This window comes from Phoca vitulina, unplaced genomic scaffold (genome assembly GCF_004348235.1).
Source record: "Phoca vitulina isolate PV1807 unplaced genomic scaffold, GSC_HSeal_1.0 scaffold57, whole genome shotgun sequence".
Lineage (NCBI taxonomy): Eukaryota > Metazoa > Chordata > Mammalia > Carnivora > Phocidae > Phoca > Phoca vitulina.
The window spans coordinates 10,362,520-10,387,094 of record NW_022589760.1 but is presented as its reverse complement, the minus strand read 5'-3'; the positions used below and the strand labels follow the sequence as shown (position 1 = coordinate 10,387,094).

Sequence of the window (24,575 nt, the reverse complement as noted above, 5' to 3'; positions counted from 1 at the left end):
CTTTCCCCTTTCATTCATGATTTATTAATTTTGGTCCTTTCTCTTTTCTTTTGAATAAGTCTGGCTAGAAGTTTATCAATGTTATTAATTCTTTCAAAGAACCAACTTCTAGTTTTATTGATCCATTCTACTGTTTTTCTTTTTTCTATTTTATTGATTTCTGCTCTAATCTTTATTATTTCTCTTCTGCTTCATTTAAGCTTTATTTGTTGTTCTTTCTCCAGCTCCTTTAGGCATAAGGTTAGCTTGTGTATTTGAAATCTTTCTAATTTTTTTGAGATATGCTCTTATGGCAATGTACTTCTTTCTTAGGACCACCTTTGCTGTATCCCAAAGGTTTTGAACAGATGTATTTTCATTCTCATTAGTTTCCATGAATTTTTAAAATTCTTCTTTAATTTCCTGGTTGACCCTTTTATTCTTCCATAGGATGCTATTTAACCCCAAGTGTTTGAGAATCTTCCAAATTTCCTCTTGTGTCTGAGTTCAAGTTTTAATGCATTGTGGTCTGAAAATATGCAGGGAATAATCCCAATCTTTTGGTATCAGTTGAGACCTGATTTGGACCCAGTATGTGATCTATTTTGGAGAAAGTTCCATGTGTTCTCGGGAAGAATGAGTATTCTGTTCTTTTAGGATGGAATGTTCTGTATATATCTGTGAAGTCCATCTGGTCCATTGTGTCATTCAAAGCCCTTGTTTCTTCGTTGATTTTCTGGTTAGATGATCTGTCCATTGATGTGAATGGGGTGTTGAAGTCCCCTACTATTAATGTATTATTATCAATGTGTTTCTTTACTTTGTTTATTAATTGGTTTATATAATTGGCTTCTCCAATGTTGGGGGCATACATATTTACAATTGTTAGATCTTCTTGTTGGATAGATCCTTTAAGTATAGTGTCCCTCTTCATTTCTTTAAGTATAGTGTCCCTCTTCATTTCTTACTACAGTCTTTGGTTTAATATCTAATTTCTCTGATATGAGTATTGCAACCCCAGCTGTCTTTGAGGTGCATTATAATGGTAAATAATTCTTCATCCCCTCACTTTCAGTTTGGAGGTGTCTTTAGGTCTATGATGAGTCTCTTGTAGACAGCATATGGATGGGTCTTGCTTTTTTTAATCCAATCTGCTACCCTGTGTCTTTTGATTGAAGCATTTAGCCCATTTACATTCAGAGTAACTATCAAAAGATATGAATTTAGTGCCATTGTATTGCCTTAAAGTTCCTGTTTCTGTAGATTTTCTCTTTCTTTCTGGTCTATGTTACTTTTGGCTCTCTCCTCATTTACAGCATCCCCCTTAATATTTTTTGCAGGGCTGGCTTGATGGTCATATATTCTTTCATTTTCTGTCTGTCCTGGAAGCCCTTTATCTCTCCTTCCATTCTGAATGACAGCCTTGCTTGATAAAGTATTCTTGGCTTCATATTCTTCTCATTTAGTACCCTGAATATATTATTCCAGCCCTTTCTTGTCTGCCAGGTTTCTGTTTATAGGTCTGTTGTCATTCTGGTGTTCTTCTCTCTGTAAGTTAGGAGCCTCTTGTTTTGAGCTTCTTTCAGGATTCTCTTTCTCTAAAATTTGTAAGCTTCACTATTATATGTTGAGGTGTTGATGTATTTTTATTCTTTTTAGGAGGGGTCCCCTCTGCTTCTTGGACATGAATGCTTGTTTTCTTCCCCAGATTAGGGAAGTTCTCAGCTATGAATTACTCAAGTATAACTTCTGACCCCCCCCCCCTCTTCACCCTCAGGTCTCCAAATAATTCTGATATTGGTACGTTTCATGGCATCATTAATTTCTCAAAGCCTTTGTTCATGGGCTATTAGTTGCTTTTCTCTTTTTCCCTCAACTTTCTTCCTGCCACCAGCCTATCTTCTAGATCACTTACTCTCTCTTCTGCCTCATTCACCCTCATTTTTAGAGCATCCAAATTAGACTGCATCTCCATTATAGCATTTTTAAATTTGGCCTGATTAGATCTCATTTATGCACTAAGAGATTCTTTAGTGGTTTTTTTTATGTTTTTTTTTTTTTTTTCAAACCCAGCTATTAACTTTATAATTGTTATTCTGGTTTCCATCTCTGACATCTAACTTATATCCTTATCAATTATATCTGTGCAGAGAATATTACCTCTGGTTCTTCCTTTTGTTGTGAATTCCTCCTTCTAGTCATTTTGCCCAGAGAAGAATGGGTGAGCCAGTGAGCAGAATCAAAATTATCAACCACAACCCAAGCAAAATACACACTAGACAAATCCAAAGAGATCAGAAACCAAAACAGAAAAGCAAACAAAAACAAAACAGAAAAAGAAAAAGGAAAAAAAAAAAGGCAGGGGAGAGAGAATATAATCTCATAGGGTGGACAAATCAGGGTGATCCACTTGTTCCTGAGTGGCTTTTGATCTGTGTTAGAAGACACTAAATCCCAAAATTGCAAAGAAAGCAAAACTTATATATATACAAAACTAAAATTGAATAGAGTGAAAAGGTCAAAAAATGAAGAATATATCTATGAAATGTAGATGTAAAAATAAAAGTTAAAAAGTGACTTAAAAACAAAGTGTTGATAAAATAAGAAACTAGTTGAAAGGGGGGAAAAAAGAAAAAAGAAATGGAAAATTTTAGACTGAAAGATAAATGAATCATGCGAAAAATCCTCAAGTTCTATATACTGTTTTCCCCCAGCGCCAGAGTTTTACAGTGTTGTGGGATCTGTAAACTTGTGCACCTGTTCTGGGGGAGGGGCCTGCTGTGCTGCTTCTCAGGTGTCTTTGTCTGGGCAGAGTTGCACCATCCCTTGCCAGGGGGTTGAGCTCAGTGTATGCTGGTTCTCTGTGTGGCTTTTGTTCCTTGTAGGCTTTCTGTGCCTCTTTAGAGGATCAAAATAAAAATGACCATGCCCTGATATCCAGCCCCAGACCCAAAAGATCGCAGTCCCCCTCTTCAGTAAACACTCTTGGGACAGTCTTCACTTATGTTTATGCAAACTCTGCACTCTCCTGAAGTGCATGCCCACAACAATCTTCCCAGGGGGAGTCTGAGGGTCTCACATTACTGCCCTTTGTAGGGCCCTGGTACTGAGAGCTTTCATGGGATGGTGCACATACCTGCTCTGCCACTCCCAGGGGATGGTGGAGGGTCCCTGTGTTCCAGTCTGCTGCTTGGTGCCCAGGCAGAGAGTGGTCACCCAATTGGGCCTGGCTCACAGTTTATGGTGACTGAACTGAGAGCCTTTATACCCGCCTCCCTGGTTCACTGACAGTAACCAGTTTCCCCACTCCACTTCTTGGACACTTTACTGGCTCAGGCACGCCTGTTAGTTCTGTGACCCCTGGGATGCTGACACCACACTGACCCACCTAGAATTCTGCCCCTTTCATACCCTAAGCCCCTTTCAGACAGGGATGTCTCTCACTGGAGCAGATTTCTAAGAGTTCTGATTTTGCCCTCTGAGGCTCTATTGCTTTCTGGTAGCCAGCTTATGGAGGCTCCCTCCCCTCTCTATTTATTTTCTGATATCTCCCCTCAGTTTCACTTCTCCAGCCCTCCTACCTTGCAAAAAGCAGTCACTATTCTACTTGTAGAGTTCCAGATATTTTTTTCTTACATCTCAGGCTGAATTCATGGGTATTCAGAATGGTTTGATAGTTATCTAGCTAAATTCAAGGGACCAGATGAAATGAAGTCTTCTACTCTTCCACCATCTTGCATCCTCTCCAGCTCTCTCATTTTCAAAAGAAGTCACCCAATATGCTACAAAATCAGTATGAACAGATCTGTCTCCTGTTTTCCCCCAGCATTTTGTAAACTGCATTTTCATGTTGTCTTTCCACAAAGGCTACTGTCCCTTTATGGGCAGCAGTGCAACTATCACTCACCCTTCTTTTTCATCTAGTGCTGAGGCACTGACATTTTAAACCTCCAGGCTCCAAGTCCCACTGGTTTTACAAACTCACAGAATTCAGTCTCTGGTTTTTACTGCTAAATGTTATAAGGATTAGTCTTCCCCCTATCAGCTCTCTGGTGCAAGGGCCTATTTCTCTAACCTTTCTGTGTGTAGCTCACTTCCTTTTGTGGGCAGTCTCCCTCCATCTTTCTGACCTTCTTAACCTTTAAGATGCAGCATCTTTTATATATTTAGTTGTGGAAGGTTTTTGTTTGTTTGTTTCCTGCCAATCTCTGGATTGTTCTCCAATTTATTGACATGGAAATGGATGATATCTAGTTGTAAATATGGGATGGGGTGAGCTCAAGGTCCTCTTACTCTGTTATCTTTCCACACTGCTCTCTCCTCATTAACTCTTACTTAAACTAGTTCAGTACTTTAAAAAATACATCCAGATCCCATCACAAAACTTGGATTTTGTTTCATATCTTCCTCTAAATACCTGACCTATGACAGTTTGCTGTGAGACCATTTCTTCATTTGCAAAAAGAAGAGATTGAACTAGGTAGCTCTTAAATATCTTTGTAGTGCTTCATATTTTGATTCTTTACTACCTTAATATTGCTTTCTGAATTTGCTCACTGATTTTTTCTTCAATGATATTGTACAGATAGCATCTGGTTGAAAAAATGCATAGATATTGGAACTTTCTATTTTTTCTATGAATTAAAAATATGAGGGGACTCTTGCTCACTAATTGCCTTAGTGTCATTGTATGAGACACTTATTTTCTGGAATTCCCTGTCTATAGGATATTTTGTTGACTCATTTTTCACAGAGTACAAATCCATATATTATTACAAAATCCACTACCACACTTCCAATAATTAAACAACTACTAGTTCAGTAATTATCATAGTCAGGATCCAGTTCTGAATTGCTGGTCAGAGTAGCTGATGTAAATTCTTGAAACTTTTCCTGATACATTTTTTGTTATGAGGCACTCAAACCTGGCAGTCCTAATCAGGGTCCTTTGATTGGTTTAAATCACTGCCATCATATTTTCTGCCCAGAGTTACTGTTTGTTGTTGGACAGGTCATTGGGGGACTGGAATTCTGTAAAGCTAAGTGTAGCAAGAAAATTTCTGAGATCATCTATATTATATAATGTAAAAATGTATATCATCAATTCTGAGACTAAAGCAATTTCTTTCAGATTCTTTTTTTGCCATGATTAATAGACAAGCTAATGTGGTGAAACTTTACTTCACTTGGAGTTTTCCATGCTTTGTAAAGAGTATAGAGTGGCAAAATAGAACCTTAGTGATTCTCTCAAACATACACAATTACATGTTCTAGGCTGCATTTCCCCTTACACCTTTAATAAGGAATTCACCCTACCCCTTAGAATCAGATTCTTCTAATAATGGCACTCAAATTTTCTGTTTGCCACAACCAATATGTGCCTTCTTTTCCTTGATTTGCATTTGCATGGGAGAATAGATTTCACTGAATTCTAAAACACTGTGTTTTAAATCTGCCAGTTTTTTCCCCCTTTTTTGCCCATGGCATCAGTGCACCAATATATGGCTATGAATTTAGACAGTATATACAAATAATCAAGGTGAATTCATTAGACATTTTGGAAGGAATTGTTGGAATATGGCTTGTTGTTCTATTTTTAGTACCCATATCCTTATATATCTTTATAGTACTGCCTGATATAGACTTCCTAAGAGAAATAATTTCAAACTTAAGCACTCACATTTTCTCTTTGAGTTTTTTATTTCTACCTCTTTGTACCATTATACAGACTTTTAAAAAAGTAATTGCCTTATGTATTCTTTAAATATTTTATTTAAACTCAATTTAGTTAACATATAGTGTATTGTTGGTTTCAGGGTTAGAATTTAGTGATTCATCAGTTGCATATAACATCCAATGCTCATTACATCAAATGCCCTCCTTAATGCCTCTCACCCAATACCTCATCCCCCCACCCACCTCCCCTCCAACAAACCTCAGTTTGTTTCCTATAGTTAAGAGTCTCTTATGGTTTGCCTCTCTCTCTCTTTTTATCTTAATTTATTTTTCCTTCCCTTCCCCTATGTTCATCAGTTTTATTTCTTAAATTCCACATATGGGTGAAATTATATGGTATTTGTCTCTCTCTGATTTATTTCACTTAGCATAATACCCTCTAGTTCTATCCACATTGTTATATTTAACTTAGCATAGTACCCTCTAGTTCTATCCACATTGTTGTAAATGACAAGATCTCATTCTTTTTGATGGCTGAGTAATATTCTATTGTATATATATACCACACCTTCTTTATTAATTCATCTGTTGATGGACATCTGGACTTTTTCCATATTTTGGTTATTGTGGACATTGCTGCTATAAACACTGGGGTGCATTATTTTATATTAATACAAAAATGTAATTATACTATGGGAGCTGGCATATTTTCAGGGGTTACATGCCATATTTTCATTTATTTGGTCCCTCAATGTATAAGCATGAGAAAGGTAAAATATAGAAAGATGATCTGAAATCATTTTTTCCCTCCTCTCTTCCCCTTCCTTCCAAGGAAATTCTGACAGGGAAGACAGCTCATCCTTTAGCAAAGTCCCAACAATACATTCACTAGAAAGTAATTCCTTCAAGTATTTCACAGTGCTTCCTCTGAAAATGTTATTTTAGATAGAATTTGACAATCATTTAATGAGTTTTTTTAGATTTTTAAACTGTCCATTGTAAGATGAAGTAAAAAACAGGAGTTGAAAATTACTTTGTTAAAGAATATTATACATAAATTAGACATAGGTTTTCTTTTGGCTTGTTCTATGCAGCATAGATATGTTAAAGAAATGTATCCAGCTTTCAATTACATTAAGAAATCGTCCCCATTTTAAAAGGGATGGTTCTGGTTTTAGGTATAACAGCTGCAGCAATGGCTGAGGCAATGAAACTGCAGAAGATGAAGCTTATGGCAATGAACACTCTTCAGGGAAAAGGAAACCAAAATGGGACCGAATCAGAGCCTGATGATCTTAATTCTAATACTGGTGAGTGTCTTCAGGACTATAAGGCAGTGACTCTTACTAATGTACTCTGAGACTGGAGAGAGGAGGGATGAGGGGGAGGGGAGAGAATAATTTGTATACTTTGATTTTGAGCAGGTATTGCAGAAGGATGCTTAACCTTACTTCTAACTAGTACAGTGAAACTAGAAAACCATTACAAGTCAGAATTACATTTCAGGAAACAATCAGTTTATCTTCATTACTTTTTGTAGTGGAATTAATTACTAATTTTTATAGTGTTAGCTATTTTACCTTCTGTCTGTGAAAGGTTGTCCCCTTCAGTTTCACCCCTTCTTACTTCACCTTTCTCTCAACAACCTACCACTGAGAGGCAGTTCTGAAAATCCACCTTGGCTCATCTGCAGTCACTTTAGGTGGACTACCATCTCCTTAGCTAAGTAAGGTGCTGGCATACTCAGGTCATTGGCAGGGGCTAACAGAAAGAGGTAGAACAAGGAGAAAGCAAAGAAAAAAAAAGATAGAATAAAGGAAGAGAAGAGAAAGATGCCTGTGGAGTAGAATATCCCCTACCTTCTTGCTACTTGTTTTTTCTCCTTTACCTCTGATAATTTTACTTTAGTTTTGCTCATAAGACCACCCCTCAGATCTCTTTTGGAAGTAACTTGGGTTATAAATATCAACATACATTAATGGATGTATAAATAATTAAATAAATAAATATGGTTTAATTTTATTGGGAAATAAGAAAGGGCAACCAAAGATAGTCTTAGGAGCCATAAGTTTCTGATCTAATTCTGCAGCTGAATTTAATATAATGTGATAGGCAGATTGGTAACAGTCTTATCTCTCTTCTTTTAGGCTCCTAGAAGTTCAAGCATGGTGGGACCTTATTTTAGAGGAAAAAAGTGGGGGTAATTAAAGAGGGAAATAACTGACTGAGATCAGTATTATAAAATACTCTGACTTTAATACAGTATAGCTCTCCTCATCTAAAATTGAAATGTTCACAGTGAATTATAGAGTAAGGTTTGGGCTTCAACCAGTGCTCACAGCAGCAAATCAATGGAAAAATGTATTCATTTATTGAATTCGTAGCAACTGTAAGCAACACATAGATAATACTAAAATTAATACTAAGCAAAGAATAACAACAGTAAGCAATTACCAGTTATTATGTACTAAGTTCCCATGTTTGTTCTTTAGTTTCAAACATTTTTTTATTTAGATATAATTGACATATAGCATTGTGTAAGTTTAAAGTGTATAATGTGTTGATTTGTTACACTTATCTATTGTAATATGATACCACCATAGTGTTATCTAACACCACCATCACATCACATTATTATTTTTTGTGGTGAGAACCTGTAAGATCTAGTCTCTTAGCAACTTTCAAGTGTATAATACAATATTGTTAACTATAATCTCAATGTTGTGCAGCATTTATTCATCTATCTCCTTTGTTAACCCATTTAATTCTTACCAAATTTCCAGAAAAAAGGGCATTTTCAATACTTCATTTTGCAGATAAGGAAACAGAGGCATAGTGTGGTTCAGCTTTGCTCATAGTCCCAAAGCTAGTAAGTGGCAGAGGTATGTTTCAATCCCATGTCTGGTTAAGTCCAAAGTCTGTTTTATTCACATTCTTTCTCCTCTTTAATGCTCTTGTGTAACAGAAATTTTATTTTATCAAACCCTTCAAATAAACGTTGTTTTTTTTTTTTTTAAAGATTTTATTTATTTATTTAACAGAGAGAGAGATAGCGAGAGCAGGAACACAAGCAGAGGAGTGGGAGAGGGAGAAGCAGGCGTCCCGCGGAGCAGGGAGCCCGATGCAGGGCTCGATCCCAGGACCTGGGATCATGACCTGAGCCGAAGGCAGACGCTTAACGACTGAGCCACCCAGGCGCCCCTAAAAGTTGTTTTTATGATGAGGATACACTGATAAACTGATGATCAGTTTCCTAGTCCTAACACCTCTTACCTCATACTGGCTTTCAAATCTTAGAGTGTCTTAGAAGTGACCATCATTTGACAGGAAGCCTCTTGTATATCAAAATATTTTGTACCAATAACAATTAATGGGAGTTCAAGCAGCAATTTCTGTCATGTTTTTCTTAGATATACCAGTTTATGAAAAAACTGTACAAAATTTCTAAGTTGTTACTTTATAACAAGACAATAAAGACATTTTGAGAGATGCACTGATGACGTAATTTTTAACTTAGTAAGTAGTTAATTTTCCTGGCTAAATATAATCTGTCCTAACTCCATCTATCCATCATTGTGTTAAAGTAAAGTATTAGGTTTCCATTTGTATATAATGTTATACTTGGTGCTATAGAAATGAAATTAGAGTAGTCACTGTGTTTGACCTTGCAGATTGCAATCTATCCTTATCTTGGTGTAATGAAGGTAAGCAGATATAAAAAATAATTATAAAGATGATGATAATAATACATATTTATATGAAGTCCCTGAGATTTTCAAAGTCTATAAATGAGCACTGCTGCCATGGGTGTATATGCATACTAGATTGTGTTATTGGGAGTGATCCCCTCGGCCATAACTTCCTCTCATGGGGTATTGGAGAACAGGTAGACTTCAGCAGTCTTTTCCACTGAGGACTCTAGCAGCTCTCACTGCCACCACAGACAACCACAGATTTGTCTGTCAAAGAACCTCACAGTCTTTGCCAATGGTGATCTCAGCTGATGGAATTGTACAAAGTCAACACTCCTGTGCCTTCCCCATTCCTAGATCTGGAGCTGCCATTTCACTCTCCTAGAACCAGAGCTGCCACACCCTACACAGCCAATATCTTTGAACCCACCTGTACGTGAAGGTATTTCCCTACTGAAGTGAGCCCATAAAGTCTGAAAGAGGTACCTACTGCCTCAAATGTGCAGACAGCAATGCAAAGTCATATAGAACATGAACAATCAATAAAACACCACCCAAAAGGAACAATTTTTTTTTTTTTACTAAACTGACCCCAAAGAAATGGAGAAGTCAAATAATAATTATACAATTATATAATAATTGTTTTAAGAAAGCTGAATGAATTATAAGAGAACACAATTAATAACTCAAGGAAATCAGGAAAACAATATGAGTTAAACAAAGAGAAGTCAATAAGAGAATGTGGCAGAAATTCTGGAGTTGAAGAATACAATGAAAGAAACAGAAAATACAGTAGAAACTTCAGTATCAGACACAATCAATCAGGAGAAGAAACTGCGAACTTGAAGATAGGTCATTTGAAAATTTCCAGTCAGAGGAGAAACAGGAAAAAAATGAAATAGAGGAAAGTAAGCCTACAGGATTTACAGAGTATCAGGATGTATTGTTTCTCTTGCACTGATATATGCATTATGGGAGTTCCATGGGGAGAAAAAAGAGAGAAAGGGGAAAAATGAGCTTATTTAAAGAAATAATTACTGAAAAATTTCCAAATCTAGGGAGGGAAATTGACATCCAGGTTAATGAAGCTCAATAATCCTCAAATATGATCAATCCAAAGAAGACTACACTGAGATACATTATAATCAAATTGTCAGAGATCAAGGACAGAGAGATAATTTGAAAGTATCAAGGGAAAAATCAATTTGTTACATATGAAGAAACTACCATAAGACTATAAGCAGATTTCTTAGCAGAAATTTTGCAGTCCAGAAGAGAATGGGATGATATATTTAAAGTACTAAAAGAAACAAACTTCACACCAAAAATACAATACTGGAAAAAATATATTTTGAAAATATAAAAGAAGAAATAAAGTTTTTCCCAGATAAACCAAATCTGAAGGAGTTCATCACCATTAGAATTCCCTTACAAGACATGCTTAAGGGGGTTCTTAAAATAAAATGAAAACACAATAAAAACAGCAGTGTTAAATCATAGGAATGCATAAATATCACTGGTAAAGGTAAATGTACAGATAAATACAGATTAATGTAACACTGTAATGGTGCATAAATAATTTTTAACTCTAATATAAAAATTAAAAGATAAAAATTTGTTAAATGAATACACAATATAAAAGGAAGCAATTTCTGACTACAAAAACAAAAAGGGTGTGTGGGAAAGTAGAAGTGGAGAGTTTTTGTATGCAATAGAAGTTAAATGGTTCAACAATTCATTAGTTGAACACTACATCAAAAACTAATGATGTACTATATGCTGGCTAACTGAACATAAAAAAAAAAAAGAAGTTAAATTGTAATCTAGTTAAAATAAAAATTTTATTGAAGTGCAAGGCAATTGAGTAGTTGCTAAACACTAGAGAGCTCTGTAAGTAATGTGAGAGACCAATCAACCCAGGTAGTGAGAGAGCAACTCAGGAAGGAAGGGACCAACTGAGTCTGGATCCAGCATTCAGCATCTATGATTTGTTTTTAACTTACTTTTTCTTATGGGTTGAATTGTGTCTCTTAAAAAGATATATTGAAATCCTAACCCCCAACACTTCAGAATGTGAACTTGTTTAGAAACAGCATCGTTGCAAGGGCCCTCTGGGTCACTCAGTCAGTTAAGGACCTGCCTTCAGCTCAGGTCATGATCAGAGGGTCCTGCATCAGGATCCCTGCTCATCAGGGAGTCTGCTTCTCTCTCTAAAAAAAATAAATAAATGAAATAAAAATAAAATAAAAATTTTAAGTATGTATTGTATACAAGTCCATGTTAAGCAGAAAGTAGAAAGCTATAATAGATATAAAAAAGATAAAGAGAAAAGAATCAAAGCAAATCACTATCAAAACAACTCGGCACATAACAAAGGAAGGCATCAATAGCAAAGAATGACAGGGGCTCCTGGGTGGCTCAGTCGTTAAGCGTCTGCCTTCAGCTCAGGTCATGATCTCAGGGTCCTGGGATCGAGCCCCGCATCAGGCTCCCTGCTCTGCGAGAAGCCTGCTTCTCCCTCTCCCTCTGCCCCTGCTTGTGTTCCCTCTCTCGCTGTGTGTCTCTCTGTCAAATAAATAAATAAAATCTTAAAAAAAAAAAAGCAAAGAATGACAAAGCAAGTTTAAACGAAAAAAGTATTAACAAAATGGCAAGAATAACTCATTAGTTATTAATTACTTAAATGTAAATGGATTAAACTAACCAATTAAAATGCACCAAGTGGCTTAAAGGATTAAAAAAAAATCCCGTCACGTGGGAATTTATTCTAGGGATGCAAGGGTGGTTCAATATAAACAAATCAACCAATGTGATACATCACATTAACAAAAGAAAGGATAAAAACCATATGACCATTTCAATAGATGCACAAAAAGCATTTGACAGAGTACAATATCCATTCATTGTATAGACCCTCAACAAAATAGGTTTAAAGGGAACACATCTCAACATAATAAAGGCCATATATGAAAACCCACAGCTAACACCTTACTCAATGGTGAAAAACAGAGCTTTTCCTCTAAGATCAGGAACAAGACAAGGATGTCCACTCTCCATTTTTATTCAATATAGTACTGTAAGTCTTAGCCACAACAATCAAACAAGAAAAAGAAATAAAAGGCATCCAAATTGGTAAGGAATAAATAAAACTTTCACGTGACAGATGACACGATTTTTTGCAGATGACACGACACCATATATAGAAAACCCTAATGATTCCACTTAACAACAACAACAAAAAACTACTAGAACATATAAATGAATTCAGTAAAGTTGCAATACACAATAATAGAATTCTGTTGCATTTCTATACATTAATAATGAAATAGTAAAAAGATAAATTAAGAAATAATCCCATATAAAATTGCACCAAAAATAATAAAATATCTGGGGATAAACTTAACCTTCTTAGGTGAAAGATCTGTACTCCAAAAACTAGAAAACATTATAATGAAAGATATTGAAGATAACACAAGCAAATGGAAAGATATTTCATGCTCATGGATAGCAAGAACCAATACTGTTAAAATGTCCATACTACCAAAGGCAATCTACACATTTAATGCAAACCCTATCAAAATGCCAACAACATTTTTGACAGAAGTAGAACATATAGACTTCTGGGGAAAATGGTGGAACAGGAGGACCCTAAGCTTACCTTGTCCCATGAATACAACTAGACAACACCCAGATCAGTGTAAATAACCCAGAGAACAACATGAAGACTGGCGGAACAAACTCTACAACCAAATGGAGAGAAGAGGTCACATCAAAGAGGGTAGGAAGAGTGGAGACACAGTCGGGAGCTAAATGAACTTGTGGGCGATTTCTGGGAGGAGCCATGGATTCAGAGAGGGGAGAGAAACAGACCCTCACACTAGGGAGCTCACACAGGGAGGAAAATCCCTATAGCATTGGCTCTAAAAACCAGAGGGGCTGAATTTCATAAGTTCCTATGGCAGCAGGAATTAAAGCCTGGAATATTAAAAATTAATAGGCTCGGCTCTGGGAGAACCAGAGGAAACTGAGTTCCTGCCTCTAAAAAGACAGCACAAAAAACTGCCTATGAGATACAGCACAGAAGTAGTAATTTGAAAAACACCTAGAATATATGGGACAGATATTTACTAATATCAGAGCATGGTCCTAATTGACAGTTTGCATTGGGAGACTCTTGCAGGAACAAAGGAGTTGGCAGGCTCCATTTCCCTCCCCTACTCCCAGTATATACACACTGCCACCTGTGGGAACTAGCACCACATAAGCATTCACATTGTAACTTAGTTACACTTCACCACACCCCCTATCGGGGCCTGACTCAGTACCAGTGCTATGGGTCCCTCCCCCAGAAGACCTGTACAAACATTGCCAACACCACATCTCCCAACTGCATGCTTTGTGGGGCCTCAGGCCCCCGGCAGTGGCCAGTCACCATCTGCTGATGATGCCACAACTTGTTAAAATTGTGAGCCCCACTCATGAATTTTGTGAATCAGACCCCAGCTAACCCAGGTCTTATTAGTGGTGGCATGATCACTGTGGAACAAGACTGGTGTACAAAACTTACAGGCATTGTGCAGCCCATCCACACTCAATTTGCAGAGCATCCTTCAGCTGCCCCAGGCTCTGCAGCAGTTGTGCATTGTCTATGGAAGATGACAGGTGCACAAAATGTGTGGACACTGTGTGCCCTGCCTGAGTGGCCCCAGCTGGCCCCAGTGAACATACACAGCAGCTGTGAGTACCCTGCGGAAGAGGACCAGTGCACAAAACTAGCTGGCACAGTGAGCTCCATCTGTGTACACTTTGCAGAGCAGGCCAGGATGGCCCTGGTATCCACACCAGAGACATACCTTTTCTGGCAAAGGACCAGCACCACCTTATTAAAAGTGTAAATTCTATCCACTACTTTCAATAGCAGAAGATATAGCTGAATTTTCCTAACTCAGAGAAACAGACACACAGAGAAATAGACAAAATGAGGAGACAGAGGAATATTTCCCAAATGACAGAACAGGACAAAACCACAGCAAGATCCCTAAGTGAAATTGAGATAAGTAATATGTCTGATAGAGAATTTAAAGTAATAATCATAAGAGGAAGGAAGAGAGAAGATAGTGGAGGAGAAGGAGGAACCTAAGCTCATCTTGTCCCATGAACACAGTAAGATAACTATCAAATCATTCTAAATACCCCAGAAATTAACCTGAAGACTGACAGAATAAACTCAAAATCTAAAGGGAGCGAAGAAGACACATTGAAGAAAGTAGGAAGTGCAGAGACATAGTTTAGGGAGGAAACAGCAGGTGCTGAGGAGGGGTGGGAGCCATGGTCACAGAGAAGGGTGAGAGATAGAGGAGCACACAGGAGAACACACAAGGAGAACATTTTCCCAAAGCCATTGGCTGGGAAAACAAGAGGGGCTGATTTTTGTGAGTTCTTGCAACCCACAGGGCTTAAAGACTGGAGTTTTAAACATCAGAGGACATATCTGGGTTAGAGCCCTGAGGGTATTGCCCTACTCCTGGAGAGAAAGCAGGCAAATAACCTGGGTGCAGAAGCCATGGAAACAGTTATCTGAAGTATGCCTGGGGCACATACTGGGGACACTATTCTCTCTGTTGGAGTGCATCCCTGAGAGGAAGCATTCCAGAAGTCTCTCTAGGGACAAAGGAGCTGGCCAGTATCATTTCTCTCCCCTGCCCCTAGCATAAAGCAGGAGCCACCTACAGAACCAATGTAGCACCCTCAATGGTTGCCTAACTTGCTTAAGTACCACACCCCTGTGCTCTGGCTGGACTGCCTTTCCCGGTCAAGACTGCTTCATTCCCAGTGCAGTAGGTCCTGTCACCAAAAATCCAGCAGAAACCCCTGCCTACACCATGTCTCCTGACCAGAGAGTTCTGCAGGACTTCAGTTCTAGTGAAAGTAGTATCAGTTCTCATTCCACAAGCAGACAAGAGCATACTTAATTAAAAAGTCTCCACATTATAGCCAAGGATCAAACACTGCCTACTTCAGTAAATGAGAAACTCTGAAACAACTGTCCTGAAGGATAGAACAGCCAAAACACAACAGTGTACATGCAACACATAACAAAGACAATTCCCGAAACACCAAGCCCTGGAAACTATATGACCTCTTTTTCATAAAGATATTACTCTCACAAAAAAGACACATAATGGGCTTTTCTAACACACAGAAGAAGACAGAAACTTAGACAAAATGCCAAGATGGAGGAATTCATCCCAAATGAAACAAGAGATCTAAGTGAAAGAGATATAAGTAACATGCCTGATGGAGAATTTAAAGCAACAATCATAAGGATACTCACTGGGATTGATAAAAGAATGGAGACTTCAGGGAGGTCCTTACCACAGAGATAAAAGTGTTAAAAAATAAATATTCAGAAATGATAAATGTGATAACTGAGTTTAGAAACAGGCTTGATGCAAAGGACACAAGGCTGATAGAAGCAGAGGAATAAATAGTGATATAGAAGATAAAATAATGGAGGATAATAGCTGAACAATAGAGAGAAAGAAGAAATATGGAATACAAGAATAGCTTTAGGGAACTCAGTGACTTCATCAAACATAATAACATTCATATTATAGGAGTCCCAGAGGAAGAAGAGAGAGACAAGGGGACACAAAATTTATTTGAGGAAAAAAGTAGCTGAAAACTTCCTAATCTGAGGAAGGAAACACACATCCAAATCCAGGTGGCACAGAGAACTCCCATCAAAATCCACAAAAGCAGACCCACAACAAAACTTATGGTAATTAAATTTGCAAAATATATTGATAAAGAAAAAAATCTTAAAAGCTACACGGCAAAGAAGTCCTTAACTTACAAGGGAAGACACATAAGGCTAGCTGGAGATTTCTCAACAGAAACTTGGAAAGCCAGATGGGAGGGGCATAATATATTCAAAGCGCTGACTAGGAAAATCTGCAGCCAAGAATGCTCTATTCAGCAAGGCTATAATTTATAATAAAAGGAGAGATCAAGAGTTTCCCAGACACAAAAAACTAAAGGAGTTCATGCCCACTAAACCAGCCCTGCAGGAAATATTAAAAGGACCCTTTGAGTGGAAAGGAAAGACCAAAAATGACAAAGACAAGAAAGGAACAGAGAAAATCTCCAGAAACGATGACAAAACAAGTAATAAAAGGACATTAAATACATATCTATAAATACTTACTTTGAATGTTGGGGCCCCTGGGTTGTTCAGTTGTTTAAGTGTCCAACTCTTGATTTTTACTCAAGTTATGATCTCAGGGTCATGGGATTGAGTCCCAGGTTGGGCTCTGTGCTGAGTGTGGTGCTGCTTAAAATTCTCTCTCTCCATCTCCCTCTGCCCCTCCCCAAATCACATTCTCTTTCTTAAAAGAAAAATAATTACTTTGAATGTTAATGGAATTAGTGTTCCAATCAAAAGACATAGGGTATCAGAATGGATTAATGAAAACAAGAACCATCTATATGCTGCCTACAAAAGACTCATTTTAGACCTAAAGACACTTGAAGATAGAAAGTGAAGTAATGAAGAAACATTTATCATGAAAATGCACATCAAAAGAAAGTTACAGTAGCCATATTTATATTAGAGAAACTAGACTTTGAACCAAAGACTGTAAAAAGAGATGAAGAAGGGTACTATATTATAATAAAGGGGACTATCCAACAAGAAGATTTAATAATTATAAATATTTATGCACCAAACATGGGAGCATCCAAATATATAAATTAATTAATAACAAATATAAAGGAATTCATTGATAATAATACAATAATAGTAGGGGACATTAACACCACACTTACTTCGATAGACAGATCACCTAAAGAGAAAATCAACAAGGAAACAATGGTTTTGAATAACACACTGGACCAGATGGACTTAACAGATATATTCAGAGCATTCCATCTTAAAGCAGCAGAATACACATTCTTTTTTTTTTTAATTTTTTTATTGTTATGTTAATCCCCATACATTACATCATTAATTTTAGATATAGTGTTCCATGATCCAGAATACACATTCTTTTTGAGTGCACATGGTACATTCTCCAGAATAGATCACATACTAGGTCACAAATCAGGCCAAAAGAAGTATAAAAAGATTGAAATCATACCAGGCATATTTTTTGTTCACAAAGCTATGTAACTTGAGGTTAACTACAAGAAAAACTGGAAAGACCACAAATATATGGAGGTTAAACAGCATGCTATTAAACAATGAATGTGTCAACCAGGAAATGAGAGACAAAAAAAAAAACAAAACAGAAACAAATGAAAATGCAGACACCTTTGGGATGAAGCAAAAGTGGTCATAAGAAGGACATATATAGCAATACAGGCATATGCAAAAAGCAAGAAAAATCTCAAATATCTTACCTTTCACCTAAAGGAGCTAGAAAAAGAAAAGCAAATGAAGCCTAAAGCCATCAGACGGAAGAAATAATAAAATTTAGAGCATAAATAAATCCTCTAGAAACAAATAAACAGTAAAAAAGATCAATGAAAAGAGGAGCTAGTTCCTTGTAGAAAGTAAAAAAAGAAATGATAAATCCTTAACCAGACTTGTGAAAAAGAATAGAGAAAGGACCCCAAAAAATAAAATCACAAATGGGAGAGGAGAAATAACAACCAATACCACAAAAATACAATTATGAGAGAATATTATGAAAAACTATATGCCAAGAAATCGGACAACCTGGAAGAAACAGATAAATTCCTAGAAACATATAAACTACCAAACCTGAAATAAGAAGAAATAGAAAACTTGAACAGACCTATATCCAGCAATGAAATTGAATCAGCAATCAAAAACTCCCATAAAACAAAAGTCCAGGGCCAGATGGCTTCAAGGGTTAATTCTACCAAACATTTAAGGAAGATTTAATACCTATTCTTCCCAAACTGTTCAAAAAAAACCAACCAACCAACCAAACAAACAAACAAAAAAACAGGAAAGGAAGGAAACTTCCAAATTCCTTCCATGAAACTAGCATTACTGTAATACAAAATCCAATAAAGACTCCGCTAAAAAAGAGAACTACAGGCCAATATCCTTGATGAACATAGATGCAAAAATTCTCAATAACATACAAGCAAACTGAATCCCATATTACATTAAAATAATCACACACCACAATCAAGTGGGATTTATTCCTGGGCTGCAATTGTGGTTCAATATTTACAAATCAATCAATGTGATACATCATATTAAAAAAAGAAAGGATAAGAACCATATAATCCTTTCAATAGATGCAGAAAAAGCATCTGACAAAGTACAACATCATTCATGATAAAGACCCTCAACAAAGTAGGATTAGAGTGAATATATCTTAAAATAATAAAGGCCATAAACAAAAAAAACCCACAGCTCATATCATGCTCAATGGAGAAAAACTGAGAGTTTTTCCTCTATGGTCAGGAACAAGAAAGGGATGTCCACTCTCACCACTGTTATTTACATAGTAGTGGAAGTCCTAGCCACAGCAATCCCACAACAAAAAGAAATAAAAGGCATTCAAATTGACAAGGAAGAAGGAAAATTTTTATTATTTGGAGGTGACCTGATACTCTATATAGAAACCCCAAAAGACTCCACCAAAAAATTGCTAGAACTGATACATGAATTCAGTCATGTTGCAGGATAAAAAATCAATTTACAGAAATATGTTGCATTTCTGTATACTAAGATGCCTCATTATTAGTATGAAATCAAGGAATCGATCCCATTTGCAATTGTATCAAAACAAGATATCTAGGTATAAACCTTACCAAAGAGGTAAAAGACTTGTACTCTGAAATTTTAAAACACTGATGAAAGAAATTGAAGATGACACAAAGAAATGGAAAAACATTCCTCGCTCATGGATTGGAAGAAAGAATGTTGTTAAAATGTCTATATTATCCAAATAAATCTACACATTTAAAGCAATCCTTATCAAAATACCAACAGAATTTTTCACAGAGCTAGAACAAACAATCTTAAAATTTGTATGGATCCACAAAAGACGCTGAATAGCCAAAGCAACCTTGAAAAAGAAAAGCAAATGTGGAGGCATCACAATTCCAGACTTCAAGTGATATTACAAAGCTGTAGTGACCAAGACAGTATGGTACTGACACAAAAATAGACATGTAGATTAATGGAACAGAATAGAAAACCCAGAAATGAACTCACAACTATATGTTCAATTCAAGAGAGCAGGAAAGAAGATCCAGTGGGGAAAAAGATAGTCTCTTCAACAAATGGTGTTGGGAAAACTGGACAGTTACATGCAAAAGAATGAAACTGGACCACTTTCTTACACCATACATAAAAATAAATTGAAAATGGATGAAAGACCTAAACTTGAAATAGAAAACCATTAAGATCCTAGAAGAGAACACAAGCAATAACGTCTTTGACATTGGTCATAGCAAGTTCTTTCTAGATATGTCTCCTGAGGCAAGGGAAACAAAAACAAAATGAACTATTGGGCTTCATTGAAATAAAGAGCTTCTGCACAGCAAAGGAAACAGTCAACAAAACTAAAAGGCAACTTAGGGAATGGGAGAAGATATTTGCAAATGACATAACTGGTAAAGGGCTCTTATCTTAAATATATAAAGAAATTATAAATCTCAACACCCAAAATACAAATAATCTAATTAAAAATAGGCAGAAGACAATGAGATACCACCTTACACCAGTTAGAAGGGCTAAAATGAAGAAGACAGGAAACAACAAATGTTGGCAAGGATGTGGATAAATGGGAACCCTCTTACACTGTTCATGGGAAAGCAAGCTGGTACAGCCACTATGGAAAACAGTGTGGAGATTCCTCAAAAAATTAAAAATAGAACTGCCCTATGACCCAGCATTTGTACTTACTGTGTATTTACCCCAAAGATACAGATGTAGTGAAAAGAAGGGACACATGCACCCCAATATTCATAGCAGCAATGTCCACAATAGCCAAACTGTGGAAGGAGCCGAGATGTCCTTCAACAGATGAATGGATAAAGAAGATATGGTTCATATATACAATGGAATATTACCCAGCCATCAGAAAGGATGAATGCCTACCATTTACATCAACATGGATGGAACTGGAGGGGATTATGCTAAGTGAAGTAAGTCAATCAGAGAAAGACAATTATCATATGGTTTCACTTATATGTGGAATATAAGGAATAGCACAGAGGATCATAGGGAAAGGGAGGGAAAACTGAAAGGGAAGAAATCAGAGAGGGAGACAATGAGAGATTCTTGACTCTGAGAAACAAACTGAGGTTTGCGGAAAGGGAGATGGGTGGGTTGGTGGATGGGGCAACTGGGTAATGGGCATTAAAGAGGGCAGGTGATGAGATGAGCACTGGGTGTTATACACAACTAATGAATCATTGAACATTAAAAAATTAAAGATATTTCCAAATTAAAAATAAATAAATAAAATAAAATAAAAATAGGCAGAAGACATCAGTAGATATTTTTCAAAAGAAGGTATACAGATGGCCACCAGATACATGAAAACATGTTTAACATCATTCATCATAAGGGAAATGCACATCAAAACTACAATGAGATATTACCTCACCCCTGTCACAATGGCTAACATCAACATTCAGAAACACAAGAAACAATATGTGTTGGTGAAGATGTGGAGAAAGGGGAACCCATTGCACTGTTGGTGGGAAATGAAACTGGTGCAGCCATTCTGGAAAGCAGTATGGATGTTGTGCAAAAAGTTAAATATAGAACTACCCTATGATCCAGCAATTGCACTGCTAGGTATTTATCCAAAGAATACAAAAATACAAAATTGAAGGAAGAAATGAACCATGATGTTTATAGCAGCATTGTTTACAGTAGCCAAAATCTGGAAACAGCCCAAGTGTCCATCGACTAATGAATGAATAAAGAGGAAATGGTATATATACACAATGGAATATTACTAAGCCACAAAAGATGATATTTTGTCATTTGCAATGACATAGATGGAGCTAGAGAGTATTATGCTAAACAAAGTAAGTCAGTAAGAGAAAGACAAATACAGTATGATATCACTCATATGTGGAATGTAAGAAACAGAAAAAAAACGAGCATATGAAAAAGAAGAGAGAGATGCAAACCAAGAAACAGGCTCTTCACTATTGAGAACAAACTGATGGTTTCCAGATGGGGGGTGGGTCAGGAGATGTGTTAAATATGTGTTGGGAATTAAGGAGGCCCTTGTTATGATGATCACCAGGTGTTCTATAATTCAATTGCTAAATTTAATGTATGAAACTAATATTACATTGTATGTTAACTAACTGGAATTTAAATAAATTTTTTAAAAAAGAAAGTAATGATTCAAAAACTAATGATGTAATGTATGGTGATTAACATAACATAATAAAAAAAAAAAAGAAATGTAGTGATTATAGGAATACCCACTGGACTTAAGATAAAAGTGGAGGACATCAATGAAACCCTTAACAAAGAGATAGAAAACATATAGTAGAACAAACCAGAGATGGAGAACACAATAAATAAAAATAAAAATATACTATTTGGAATAAGTGACAGGGTAGAGGAAACAGAAGAATGAATTACCAACCTGAAGGACAGAGTAATGGAATGTAATCAAGTTGAGTAGGTGAGAGGAAAACAATTATGCAATATGAGAATAGATTTTGGGAGCTCAGCAACTTTATTAAGTGCAATAACATTCACATTATAGGTTTCCAAAAGAAAAATATAAAACATGGGGCAGAAAATTTATTCAAAAAGATAGAAGCTGAAAACTTCCCTAATCTGGTGAAAGAAAAAGAAATCAGGTTCCAGGAGGCACAGAGATCCCCCAAGAAATCAACCCAAGGAGTTCTACACCATGACACATAGTAATTAAAATGGAAAATGTAGTGATAAAGAGAGGATTTTAAAAGCAGCAGCAGAAGAGTTACAGACAAGGCAAACACCATAAGGCTATCAGGGGATTTTTCAACATATACTTTGCAGATCAGAAGGCAGTGGCATGATATATTCAAGGTGCTAAATGAAAAACAAAACAAAATAAAACAAAACTTAAGTCAAAAGAATGCTCTATCCAGCAAGGCCATCATTCAGAATAAAAGGAGAGATAAAGAGTGTTCCAGACAAAAAATAAAGGAGTACATGACCACTAAACCAACCCTGCAAGAAATATTAAAGAAGACTTTCAGTGGAAAGACCATAAATAAGAGTAAAGAAAGCAAGAAGCACAAAAACAGTAAAAATAAATATATCTGTTAAAATCAGTCAATGGACTCATACAATAAAATGATATAAGGTATGACACCATATACCTAAAAGGTAGGGAGAAGAAAGCTAAAAAAAAAAAAAAAAAAATGTTTCAAATTTAAGTGACCATCAGCTTAATATAGACAGCTATATGCAGATGCTATATACAAACCTAATGGTAACCCCAAATTAAAAACCAGTAATAGATATTGTAAAAATAAAGAGAAAGGAATCCAAGTATATCACTAAAGAAAGCCAAGTTATGGTGAGAGAAGAGAACAAGGGAAGAAAGGAACAGGGAAGTTCTATGACAACAACCACAAAACAAATTTAAAAATTGAAATAAATACATACTTATAAATAATTCCTTTGAATGTAAACTGATTAAATGCTCCTATCAAAACACAAAGAGAGATGGAATGGATAAAAAAAAAAAAGTAGGACCCATCTACATGGCCTAGAAGAGCCTCATTTCAGATTTAAAGACACCTGCAGACAAAGGGCACAGTATAATAATAAAGGGAACAATCCAACAAGAAGATATAACAATTGTAAATACTTATGCACCCAACATGGGAGCACCCAAATACATAAAACAGCTAACAACAAATATAAAGGAATTAACTAATTCGGTAGTAACCCTATCATAGTAGGGGACTTTAACGCCCCACCTACATCAATGGACAGATCATCCAAACAGAAAACCAAGAAACAGTGGCTTTGAATAACACACTAGACCAGATGGTCAGAACATTCCATTTTAAAACAGCAGAATGCACATTCTTTTCAAGTGCACACAGAACATTCTCCAGAATAGATCACATATTAGGCCACAAAAGAAGTCTCGAAAATTAAAAACATCAAAGTTATACCATGCATCTTTTCTAACCTTAAGTTTATGAAGGTAGTAATCAACCACAAGAAAAAATCTAGAAAGAGCATAAATACATGAAGGTTAAATAACATGGTACTAAGCAATGAATGGGTCAATCACGTAATCAAGAATAAATTTTAAAAAATGGAGATAAATGAAAATGAAAACACAAAGGTCCAAAATCTTTGGGATGCAACAAGAAGAGGGAAGTTTATAGCAATACAGGCCTACCTCAAGGAGCCAGAAAACTCTCAAAGAAATAACTAAACTTACACCTAAGGGAACAAGAAAAAGAAGAACAAACATACCCAAAACCAGCAGAAGGAAGAAAACAATAATTAGGGCCGAAATAAATGATATAGAAACTAAAATAACAATAAAACCTATCAATGAAACCAGCACCTAGTTCTTTGAAAAGATCAAGAAAATTGATAAACCTCTAGCAGACTCATAAAAAGAAAGAGAAGACTCAAATAAACAAAATCAGCAACAAAAGAGTAGAAATAAACTGGCATCACAGAAAAACAGGATGGTAAGAGAATATTATGAAAAATTATATACCTGTAAACTGGATAACCTAGAACAAATGGATAAATTCCTAGAAATATATAAACTACCAAAACTAAAGCAGGAAGAAATAGAAAAGTTGAACAGACCAATAACCAACAATGAAATTGGATCAATAATCCATAAATTCCAACAAACAAAAACTCAGGACCAGATGACTTCACAGGTCAATTCTACTAAACATTTAAAGAAGAGTTAATACCTATTTTTCTCAAATTTTTTCCAAAAAATAAAAGAGGAAAGAAAACTGCCACATTCATTCTATGAAGCCAGTATTACCCTCATACCAAAACCAGGTAAAGACATCACAATAAAAAGAGCACTCAGGCCAATACCTCTAATGAACATAGATGCAAAAATCCTCACCAAAATACTAGCACAATGAATCCAACAAAACATTAAAAAAATCGTTTATCACGACCAAGTGAGATTTATTCCTGGGCTGCAAGGGTGGTTCAGTATTCACAAATCAATCGACATGATACATTCCACCAATAAGAGAAAAGATAAAAACCATATGGTC

The 24,575-nt window shown here is 36.2% G+C and overlaps 1 protein-coding gene across 1 annotated transcript in view; it reads left to right on the top strand.

Moving 5' to 3' along the window:
• Positions 1–6,837: 6,837 nt before the first annotated feature.
• LOC116623158 (dachshund homolog 2) overlaps positions 6,838–24,575 on the top strand; it is a 259,182-nt gene continuing 241,444 nt past the window's right edge. The window contains exon 1 of the mRNA XM_032390087.1: positions 6,838–6,965. Within this exon, the coding sequence (XP_032245978.1) occupies positions 6,851–6,965 (115 nt within the window). The 5' untranslated portion in view covers positions 6,838–6,850. The remainder of the gene's footprint in view (positions 6,966–24,575) is intronic.